At 42.8% G+C, this 12,500-nt stretch overlaps 1 protein-coding gene across 4 annotated transcripts in view; it reads left to right on the top strand.

Annotated features, from left to right (window-relative positions):
• The window catches only part of Hasp (Hig-anchoring scaffold protein), a 773,651-nt gene that overhangs the window by 662,305 nt on the left and 98,846 nt on the right, over positions 1–12,500 (top strand). For all 4 annotated transcript variants that reach the window (XM_076205010.1, XM_076205012.1, XM_076205011.1 and 1 more), the window contains 2 exons: positions 1–80; positions 509–706. The exon at positions 1–80 is cut by the window's left edge and continues 639 nt beyond it. In XM_076205010.1, the coding sequence (XP_076061125.1) occupies positions 1–80; positions 509–706 (278 nt within the window). The remainder of the gene's footprint in view (positions 81–508; positions 707–12,500) is intronic.

Here is a 12,500-nt window from a genome sequence, read left to right as displayed (position 1 = left end):
CATTGCCATGGAGGAGGCCAAGCACAAGAAACGACTTCGGAAACGTGGGAAGCACGGGAAGAAGGGCAAAAGGCGAAGAGGTAGGTCCTTCCCGATCTTACTACTTCTTCCTTTGTTTTCACGTGTTACTGTCCTTTTTTGTATCTCAAACTTGTAAAAACAAAATTCTATCTACTTAATAATATGCCATCTGCAGATCCACAAAGTACTGATAGGATTGTTTTTCTGTTCCCATGGAGTCTTCTCACTAAGTTGCCTAAGAGCGCAAATTTCATCTAGACAATCCCACCTTTTATGAAACCTAAAATGCTCTTCTACTATTCTATTTTCTGTTTCACTCTACTCATCCGGAAAGTTGGAGAACGTAGGGCAAAGCTAACGATCTCTGTTACTGCTAAGAGTCTTCTAGCCTGAGCTCTTCCTAGCCTTTAACGTTTATAGATGCAATGAAAACCTCCCGATACATCTTTCAATTAATTTATATATTTTTTTCTCACTTTTGTTCCAGTGCCATGCGAGCCCATCCCGAACGAGCCTTACCTGAGCGTGGACATCATACGGTCGGGTCGTGACCCCAACGTGACCTACTCGCCGGGAGTACGGGTCAAGGTCACCTGCTTGCACGGCTACGGTCTCAACATTGGCAACAAGACGGCCAAGTGTGCCCACGGGAAGTGGAAACCAATGAAGCCAGAATGTGTCACCCGTACGTAAGATCCTCCCACTCCACACCACCACCTCCTCCTCCTCCTCCTCCTCTTCCTGTTACCCATTCATGTCCTCATCCCACTTCTCTCCCTCCTCTTGTTCCCATCTCCCTACTTCACCTTCTCTTGTGTTCTTCCGCTTCCTTCCTCCTTATTCAGTTTTCCTTTTCCTAGCTATTGACTAATGTTTTGGCACCCATCTCAGCTTCTTTCACTTTATACGCCCACAAACACCCATACATACGCATTCACACACACACATGTGCGCGCGCGTACACACAAATATATCATATATATATATATATATATATATATATATATATATATATATATATATACATACATATATATTTATATATATATACATATATATTTATATATATATATACATATAAATTTATATATATACATATATCTATGTATATATATATATATATAAATTTATGCATATATATACATATATATATATTATATATATATACATATATATTTATATATATGTATATATATATATATATACACATATTATCCACACACACACACACACGAGGGAGAATAAAAAATTATCCGCACTTTCGCCATATCTTTGTTGTTGTCCACTGCGTTATGTGTATGCATGCTTATAGTTGGTACCGTTCTGGTCACATGATCGAAGTTTGAGCCTGGGCGGGCCATTTTGCTCTCTGCCTTTACAGTGTAAATATGACCGCTCCACTAGAAGTATGAACCAAGGAAGAACAAAGAGCAGTGACTATTTCCCTGGTCGGAAGGTGTGCCAAGGGCTGCAATTCACCGGAGGCTTTTAGCACAATACGGAGACAGTGCACTACCACATAGAAATGTGTATAAGTGAATCGAAAAGTTTAAAATTGGCCGAACAAGTGTGACGCACGAAAAGGGAGCAGGGCGCCCGTCAATCTCCGCCACTGACGGGTCACGCTTGTCCGGCTACTTTTAAACGTCTCGATCCATTCATACACACTTCTACGCTGTATTGCACTGTCCCCGTATTGTGCTAAAGGCCTCCAATGAATTTCAGCCCGACACAGCTTGTGACCAGAAAAACAGGGTTACTGCTCTTTGTTATTCCTAGGTATATCCTGCCAGTGGAGCGGCCATGTTTACACTGTAAAGACAGAAAGTAAAATGGCGCGATCAGGCTCAAATTTCGATCCCGTGACCACAACAGTACCAACTATAAGCATACATGCGCATAACGCAACGTGACAATATATATATGTTATGGCGAAAGTGAGTTTATTTTTTTTTTTACTCGCCTTTGTGCAATTTTACGCCACCGAGTGTATCGCGCCATTGATACCCCTCACCAATCCTCATCTTCGAAGTCGTCCCTTGCTGTCACGTTTCCCATAGCAGACACCTCTCTGCAGAATCAGTCGACCTACAGCCTTAAACTGTGTGGGCGGCCCTTTTGACTTCTGCACTGTGGGTTTCCTTGAAGATCGCTTTATAAGTCGAATTAAAGCCGTGGAAACGTACCATATGCCCATTAAGTTAACGTTCACAAGTTATGATAGATTACAGTGGATTAACCTCACACGAGAGTCGCTGTTTGCTACGAATTAAATGATAATTCATGTTTCTTCGAAAGCATTTGCTATCGATATATCAGAACCATGGATTAAGACAAGGAGCACGTAAGAAAGGATATCTTGGATCTTTGTATTCCTCCATTAAGATGAACGACCTCACATACTCTGGTTGAGCGAGTCAATAACGCATTGGCCCGAGTCAACCTTTCTGAGGACTTGGCAGTGACTAAACTGTATTACTGCCACTTGCATGGACAAACTCGACTGTGTCATCCACTGACACCCAAACGCCTGGACCTTAGTCTAAGTCAGGGAGACCCGAGACCGAGAGCCTCTGCGTTGTCGCCATCCTCTGTAAAGACTTAAAGGTCGCAGCCACGACCTCCAAATCCACAACAATAATGCCATCGGCGACGACAGTCACAAATCTTAACGATTCTACTGTACACTCCACAACTATACCGATCGAAAAACCTGCACGGTACCCAGTTTACGCAACTATTGAAGAGTTGTGGCAGGGTAGCACCCTTCCCTCGCTCTCAATCAAGAGGAAATAAAGAGACCTCGTCTCCTACAAACCTCACAAGACTCTCTATGCCAGAGTAGAGGCCACAAAAAAGGATAAAAATCCTTGCAGGAATTACACGGATCGTCAAATCCCAAAGCATCCCACGATGCACAGAGCCTATATCTATATATTCATCTATATCTGTATGTATACATTTTCGTAGGTGTATACGTGTGTATGTATGTACGTATGTATGTATGCATTTATGTATGCATACATGTATGCATGTATCTTTGTATTGATCTACGTACGTATGTATGCATGTATGAATGTATGTATTTATGTATGCCTGTACGTATGAATGAATGTACGTATTATATATATATATATATATATATATATATATATGTATATATATATATATATATATATGTATATAGTATGAATGTATGTATGTGTGTTTGTATGAATATATGTATATCTGTGTGTGTGTATGGATATGTGCGTTTGTATGTATGTGTGTATGCATATATGTATGCACGTAAATCATGTATGTTGTATGAATGTATGTATATATGTATGCATGTATGTATATATGTATGCAAGCATGTATTTATGTATGTAGTATATATGCACGTATACATGTGTGTATAGATGTGTCTATGTTTCTATGTACGAACTATAGTATTTGTTTGATGTATATATGTCAGTAGTAATTTCTGCTGGCAAATAACGTTCACTATAAGGTAACTAAATCTTTAGTATTAATACAATATCTGTCCTCGAGGAAACTAGTACAGTACGTCTTCGATTGTCTGTATAAATATTCTTACCATTAGGATGACAGTCGCGACTTTCTCTATATGCAGTCCTAGAATAACGTGACTGATATCCCCTTTATATGCCACTATCGCCCAGGCCTTGGTATTGCAATGCATCTTCGAAAATTTGGCAGAAATCATGTCACTATTAGGATAACCGTCGCGGCCTGTTTCTAAGTCTGCTGCTCTAGATTAAAACGAGAGAGACTGAAATTCCCTTTACCTACCAGTGTCCACCTGGTTTTGCGTCCTTTCGCTGTCTTTCATAAGCTCCTCCGTTTGTCCCTCGACGATAAATGTTCCCGCTTACTAATCTAATGGAACTTGTACATAAGTCTTCACAATAAGCTAGATCCCATCCGACCCTATATACAATGATATATCAAAACATCATGGTCATTCTCTATTGCATGATTATTGAGTCTACTAGAGTTCACGTCTAATGAGGCTTTCAAATTTATTAAAAGATTCTTGTAATGAGACTCTCATAACTTTGATTGTCTTCATGATTCTGTAAACCGTGTAGCTTTTAGCATAATCGAACAAACTTACAGCGATTAAACACACTAACTGCTTAGATGTAGCGAAAATGAGGTCGCTTTTTCAAGCAGAGCAGTCATCCGAGCCATCGTTTCTTTAACAACTAATGTTGATAATATAATACAGAACTGGAGTGTTCTTCAAGTTCTGTGATGATCATTCTAATAGCCTCATAGCTGGCAAGAGCACAAAGCATTTTCATATAACTTATGACAAAGGTGACACTGTCCTACTTTGGGGAACCGTTTGTGATATTGTTCGAGGGCAATAAACCATGTATTGCCTTATTTACGAGTGTTTCGTTTGAATAGTCTGAACACAATGGGCTGCGTGGTAACGCAGTGGATACAGTCTTGAACTTATGAGCAAGTGGTCGTGAGTTCGAGTCCCGGGACTTGCTCCAGGTTTGTCGCGTTGGTTATCGACAGCACTGGCCAGACAGGGAGGCACGTCGCCCCCCTCCCCAAAGTGGCTCATCGCAAATGACAGGACTTTGTCCTACCACAGGTTTCTCATTTTCCCTTGCTTGGGAGTAGGGTAGTGACGAGTCTGAAGAAAGTGCTCATATGCATCAGGAGGCTGAAACATTGGTAAGGACGCTGTTTCCCTGGATGAAAAGCTGCTCAGAATATTGCCTTGTTAGGTTACTAACGAGCCAAGGTCAAATACACACAAAAGTAGCGAACGCGGTATACGAGCTAGCCATAACAAAAGCAAGGACATAAAATCTGTCATCCCAAACTCCTGCAGGAGAAAATAACTAGACATTAACTAGCTACCTTGAGCAACAGTTGAAACAAGACTGCACCAAGCCAGTGAGGACAAATTGATCTGTTTGTAATACTGGTAAGCTTGACTAGCTCCATATGAATCATGCAACACATGAATCGGTGGGAACAAGGAAATATAAATTGAGGTATAAGATAGCCCGTACTAAGTGTGTTAACAACACTCAATCGAAGGACTACACTAATACAACGCCCGTTCCCCCTTCAGGTGAAAGGGCAATGCATTTGATACAGTTTGTAGATTGGACGGGAAGATGAGGGTCCCGATTGAAAAAAATATATATATACGAAAAGGCACAGGCACGGGATGTTCACGACCGACTGAGCAATTTTGGTACAACCAACGTGTGGACCCGGTTTCAATCCCAGGCGACCAATGGCGACACCAACTTGCCCTGGCTGCCTGAGGCACACCAAAGACCTAAACAAAGCAACGCAGAAATAGCCGTGCGTATCCACTTGTACGTGACACATGATACGGTGCTTCCTGCGCAGTTTTATTAACATAGGTAATTCTTGCTCTGTCTCTCTGTTTCTATCTCACTTTCTCCTCCTCCCTCTCATTGTAGACAGTAATTGAATTATACTACAAACGCAATTGTTCGTACCTTCCATAAGGAAGTATCAAAACAGGATATATACTTATCCTTTGTCGGTTGTGGGTTACCATACTGCCAATTAATTATTGGTCCAGTACTTTCACACACTAATAAGGAAACGACCACGTCATCAACCAGGTGTTGAGAAGTAACGCATTTCCAGAAGGTGGCTGTGATGTTGATGTCAAACTCCCCCAAGTAATGATCGCGCTTTTCTGGAGTGTTACTGTCTTCTGCCAAACACCTCGCCACATTCCCACGAGCTATCCTAGTTGATGCTATGCCCTTAGCTATCGCCAGTATTCACGATCGCTCTCCCAAAATTGCCAGTCAATTATCCGTGTGCCAACACGTGCTGTCCGTAGAAATGCACAGCGCTGTTTTAGCTTTACCACCCAATGATGAAGACACGCTCGCAAAAAGCTCTACGTGTTGATTACTCTGCAGTGGTGGTACCACAAAACGGATGCCATAGGACATAGGAACAATGACCAATAAATGCAAAATGCACAAAAGTCTTGACAAGGTTTTTGACCGCGCGCGGTTCTGCTGCAAGACTTTTCATACTAACGCACAAATACAACAAAGCATACCTCTACTATTCACTGCTTCCCTGTTCGTATCTACTCTGCTTTCACTTTAAGACTCGAATGGAAAATGCACATAGCTCTTGACACGACCTGCTACAAGATGTTTTTCATACTAACGCACAACTAGCCCGAGCAAATATCCAACGCTTCCCTGCTTTTGCCTATTCTCCTCCAACTATAATTAGCACGTCTCATGGTTCCTAACCTTGAACCAGCCTTTTCCACCCCCATGACCCACTCTCTCGAACCACACATACACTACACAGTCCGTAAAGCAAACGGTTAACCCTTTCATCCACAGTGCACGTCAGTGTCAGTTAGCAATTTCCTGTGCGACGATTTCACGGCAGGCTTCACCAGCAAGACCTTGCAGTGTAACTGGGATGCGAAGCTCTCATGATACAGGCACTGACTCGATGAAAAGGTCCTCTTAACAACTGCTCCTTCAAAGCTTTCCCTTGCCAAGAACCCCTTTTACGCAGTGACGTAATACGTATGAATTTTCCTCACCAGGAAGACATCTAAGTGCACCTAAATCACCTCCCGGCAAATATGATCCCTGATGAACAGGTCTTCTAAAAGATAAATTCGCGGTAGTATTGCTCCCATACAACAATTCTTCCTAAAAACCCGTTTCGTGACTTATCTAATGATACAGACAATTACGAACCATGGAAAGTACCATACCACACCCATTTTCGTGTGAAATCCTTTGTGCGAAAAGGCTTCTCCTGCGCTTCCCGCCAAATATCACACTGCTAAACATTTACACTTAACCATTTTACCAACGCGAAGCTCTCACACCATTACAAGAGCCACACAATTACTGTAGGGTGGAAGCTGTTTCCAGCTGGTCTCACGTACGTTTGATTTTCTTTTTCTTCTTTTTTCTTTTATCAAGGACATTCGGAAGGTCAAGTTGATGCACATTAAGCCTGTGACTCCTTTAACTCCACCATAAATTTCACGCTGTCGATTTGCACGAGTCTTCTGACACAACACGCCTTTAGTATTCTGGTTATGCATTATGAGAGATTATTTTTCGGTACCAATTCCTAAAACTATAGCGTCATATAATGCCTTAAAACAAGATCCCTCTTCCAGCTACTTGAGACCCATTTAAAACCCCAAACAATCTAAGAATATTTTACTCAAAAACTGGCATTTTAAGCCAGTTCAGTACAACCTGTCTTTTACAATGTAATGTTGTAGTCTTAATGTGCGACTACAACATTGATGGAAAATGAAACCGCGGTCGTATAATCAAGGGCGTTTATACCCAAGTGGGTCGCACACTATCCACACACAGGCCTATAACATTAATCTGACGAGCACGTGCGTCATATACATTGACAGTGCCTCATCTCAGATGCTTATCCACGAATACTTCCCTTCCTACGCCTAAATTTGATTTCTCCATAACTGTAGATACACTAAGCTTACCAAGTGTCTCTTTCGTATCTTATTACATTTTCTGCAATACAAGGCCATATGAATTAACAAAAGATAGGGGTGCGAAGCTCACAGCTAGGTTGACAGTGAAACGCTTCAGCGACGCAAATACATCCCATCACCCGTTGCTAGGGAGTGTTATCATGTTTTATGACGTAAGTGCCGTTACCTTTGACACCGCGAACTGTAATCAACATCTTCACTCGAACGAGGCACTTATCCGGTTTTTATCCAGAAAATTTTATTCAGTTGAAATTAAATTTGATTTAAAATGGGGGCTCGATTGGCCTCCATTTCTGGGCGACCTCTGACCCTCAACCGTCTCGTGATAGTTTGGCAAAATCCCGAAGGTGCCCCATATCAATGGAAGGGTTAATGCCACCGGTTTAATTCAGAATGACGACTTCTTTAGCATGACCACCAGGTGTTGGTATTCTGAGTGACACTAATGAGAGAGGGAAGCCTGCAAACTGTGGATGCCGTTCCTCAAATTTAGTGACCTGAGCAGGTGCCAATCTCTTTCGAGCCCATCTTTACTAGATCTCCCAGAACAGCGATGGAAGGGTTTTCATTATAGGTAGTACCAGACGATTCCTTTCAGCTAAACGTATCTCCTTGTTGAATGGCTTAAGACTGTCTTAATTAACACTTACAGTACGATGACATCCCTTGAACATTTCATTCTGGTTCATGCCATGAGAAATTGTGGATATGATATCTTTATAGATGCACCACTGCTGACCTCTTCCTTAAAAAACAATAATAAACATATTTCTATGAAGTAATTATGGAAAACATCCAAATATTTAAGATTGTTCTAGGTTCAACCTTTAACAGAGCGAATCACACCTTGTCAGACGCAGTTTTTGTTCCTTTTCGGCAAACACTCACTAGATGAAGATAAACGTTCATGCCTCTATTGTTTCTACAAGGGATGCAGATATGCACAAATATATGCATACATAATCCAAGGGCTTATTCTCCCTTACAAAGGAAATAGCCAAAGTCAAAAAGTATAAATCCATTCCCACCCATTTCATCTCCACATACTCCACTCCCATTCACCACCCCTCCCTTCCTCTTTTCTTGGCTCCTCCTGGATGACGAGTCATCCTTGCACCTCGCCCACTCCCCTGGGTCAGAGGCAATGCAGCAAGACACAGCACATCCACATTATGGGCTGCAGACACTTCCATTATAGTTCATGAACACCGAAAAGCTTGTTCCACAGTCCTGAAGACCTTCCACCCACACCGGGCACTCAACCGCACGCCTCCAAACAAGTCCATGAGCTAAGGAGTTCTACTAAAGGGATATTTCAGGCTGTGGTAATGCATTGATCAGAATTTAGTAAAACACCTCTTATCTTGTGCATTGTAGATAAATACTGAAATATGACGTTGCACATTAAGTCATTCAAATTATGGATAACAACTGAGAAGCCACTATAACAAAATCGTGTGGAACCGTTTTAGATTTTATTAAAACATCGATGCAATACGTTATGTCCTGGAATGGTTAATTCACCTTTGCATGCTTATTCGGTTCATAACTACTGACAAGAACATGCTTTATCTTCGTTGTATGTTAGTCGCAAAATAAAAACACTTCCAGGAGACCAGGAGGGTAGATAATTACCGTAGAAGTCCACCCATATCATATATTTCTACATCGAATGGTACACAATGAATTTACCCACTGCCATCGCCTATGGTTCTACTTCAATTTGATCACAACCTTCGTCCAGATGCCGTACGTGAATGAGGTATCACATTTTCCTGATACACACTTAAGTTGTGATGAAACACTTAAGTAATACAGAGTTTTTCTTCCCCTATTGCAAGACATGATAATACTCGGCAGCCTACAAATCGCCAATTTTTCATCCGTCATATCTATGACAAGCGACGCGAAGACAAAAAGGCAATGTTGGATATTTTCATTGGACACCACTACGACACGTTTCAATTTTGTTCCACAGCAAGGCTGTGATGCAAATCAATTCTACAGGAGGACTTCTGTCTTTGTTATATATTGGGGACTAACTGTGAGACAACTTAGTCCTGATACCCAAATAAAAATTTATGTGAAAGTTGGAAACCCAATATCTAAGGGCTGATTCATGGGTCCTGATTTGTTTGTGAATCAAGACTTCGGTTTACAGCACAACAGAGCCTATCACTTCGGCATATTAGGAGGCACGTAGGTGCGGCCTCACATAATATGACAGGATTCCATTCCCCGACAGCACATGGTCTGACTGCCTTCATTATCCGATACCATAATTTAAAACACTACTCCAGTGTCTGACATCACGCGACATGACATTACTCCACCTCTACATGATAACCACAGCTTTTATTGACCAAGGGTTCTTTTGATGTAACTTTCATGATCACTAAAGGAAGTTACACGACCCTTCCTAGCACCACAGTACCCCCATTTCCTCAGTCCATCCCCTGAGTGTACCTGACGCCTAATCGCCTTCAAAAGTTATAATACATTTCACAATGTTCTATACCAAACACCTTAACCCGGCCTGTATCTAAGGTCGTACTCCAGCCACTCCTTTTCTTTCTCCTCTTCATTTACCTGCTCTTCCTGCTCCCCCACTTACTCCGCCTACCAGCTAAACCTCTGCTCGCTCCATCCCCTCATTCCCTCTGGTTTGTCTTCATGTGCGTAGGCACTTCCGCTCACCCATAAATAGATATTGTTTTTATTAGTGAATTACTAGACTAGAAATGGTTGCATCTGCATTAAGGCGGCCGACCAGAACACAGAGATTACTATGCCGAACCCCTCGCTCACTCACCCTCCCCTTCCTCCCTCCCCAATTCCCTCCCCGAAGAAATTTGCCACATTCCCCTGAGAACTGTCTCGGTTTGGGTCTTTGATTTTGCGGTAGATGTGATATACGTCCCCTGCTCTTCGCGCTGCACTTTGGCTCATGATGTCGCCCATATTACCCTTCGTCCCTTCCTCCCTTCCCTTCCTTTGTCGCCCCACCACACATTTCCTCCCACCCTCCTTCTCCTTACTTCCCTCGTCCTCCTACGAAAGTGTAGAATGTGTTGACAAGGCAAGGATAAATCTGTGTTCCCGCACTCAGCTACCAAACCACTACCTTAGAGCACCTAGTGTTTGTTCTTACCCAGTAACTACCCTGCCATATGCCTGTTGCCCACTGTCCGTACCCACTCTAGCATTGCAGTCACGCCCAGGTGGTAGCAATGATGATGGTAATGACGTAATGAGTCATTCGAGGAGCAAGGCTTGTTCACAAATGGTCAAATGGAACTCAGTCATAACGCAATGAACTGAACTAGATCGAGCCAAGCTGAAGTTGAGGAGAAAAGAGGAGAGATGAGCGAGGCGGAGAGGGAGGAAAGAGTAAAGGAAGAGATGGAATGAAAGATGATGGTGGAGAAGGAGGAGGAGGAGGAGGAGTTGACTGGGCGCTGACGTATTTGTAATGTGCAATAGTCCTGGGCTTACCGCCCATCGAAGTGTTACCTCTCTGGTGGCATCCGTCGGCGCCAGTACCCGGATGTTGTGTTCCGAGTGTCTGGCGGGAGAACAAGTGGTAGCAGCGGCGGGAGCGACAGCGGTGGCAGCGGTGGTGCAGCCCCAGCCTCCAATAGTGACCTACACTGCCCCGCACCGCCCCGCCCTGCTCGGAAATGCCATATGGCAGAGTGTAGAGTTGTGCTGGTTGGTGTGTAGTGTAGAGAAGGATAGGGCTTTGCATTGGGCATGATGTAGCAGAGCATGCTGTGTATCGTACCCGATGTTGAATTATGCAAACGACTGTTCGACTACTTTGAGCGGGTGCTTTTTCTTTTATGTATGTGTGCATGTGTGCGTGCGTGTGTGTGCGTGTGTGCGCGTGTGTGCGTGCGTGTGTGTGCGTGCGTGTGTACGTGTGTTTGTGTGTGTGTTTCTGTGTGCATGTGTGTGCATATGTGTTTCTGTGTGCATGTGTGTACGTGTACACGTGTGTGTACTTGGACTTGTGCTTATTGCATAGACTGGAGAGATTTCTGGGAAAGAGAGAAGAGAAAGAGAAGAGAGAGGAGGACGAGAGGAGGGGCGTGCTACGTGTACCCTTCTTGGCCGGCCGCGTCGTCAAGGAAGAACGCGTCACGCCGCTCGCCCTCATCCTGCCAAAGAAGTCGAACATGGTCTCTGTTATGAAATCAAAGATACAGGACGTGGCTGTGCCACGCCTAGAGTTCAAACCACGTCATTTCTATGTATGTTAGATCAACTCTAGAGGCAATGGATATATTTTCATTTTTTCTTATTTCTGTTCAATTTATTGTAATGAAAATCAATTCCTGTTTGTAATTCAGTCTGCCTGGTTGTAACTAAGGTCTGCCTGAAATTCTTGGCGAATGCCCAGTCATATATTGATTTGCCCTTGCACCCAATTTGTCAATTGCAATTCGACCAACAAATCACAGACGAGTTCGCTTCAAGGTCCACCTCATAAAAACAATACAACTAATCAAATTGTATCAATTCCACAACAGAACTTGCAAAATCTTGTGTCGAAGATAAAGAAAAATTCGGAACATAAACCTCACGCCTAAAATAATGACCCTGATGTTGACTCCAATCAGGTAATTCCTTATTCAAAAGTTTTTGACCTCGGAGCCTACTCCTGTTGAATTTTGGGACTGATTGCACAGCGAGCGCTCATCCTGAACGCCGCCATACGAGGAGAGACTCTCGCACGATATAGTCTCTTCTACGCCTTGAGTTGTCAACATGAAGCCAAGAACACTTCTCTTCTTCCAACACCACCTCAAACTTTCTTCCAGATGCTAGTCTTCCTCTTCGATCTCTTCCACTGCCACAGTAGACAAAAATATTCCTCTACCAATATAGTTCTTCCAAAACACACTCACCTTTTTTCTTCATATGCAAATACAAAAAA

This window comes from Oratosquilla oratoria, chromosome 21 (assembly GCF_046742065.1).
Source record: "Oratosquilla oratoria isolate Oo_2021 chromosome 21, ASM4674206v1, whole genome shotgun sequence".
In the NCBI taxonomy this organism is placed as follows: Eukaryota; Metazoa; Arthropoda; class Malacostraca; order Stomatopoda; family Squillidae; genus Oratosquilla; species Oratosquilla oratoria.
Note: the sequence above shows the minus strand (reverse complement) of the source record. Positions and strands in the feature narration are given on the sequence as shown.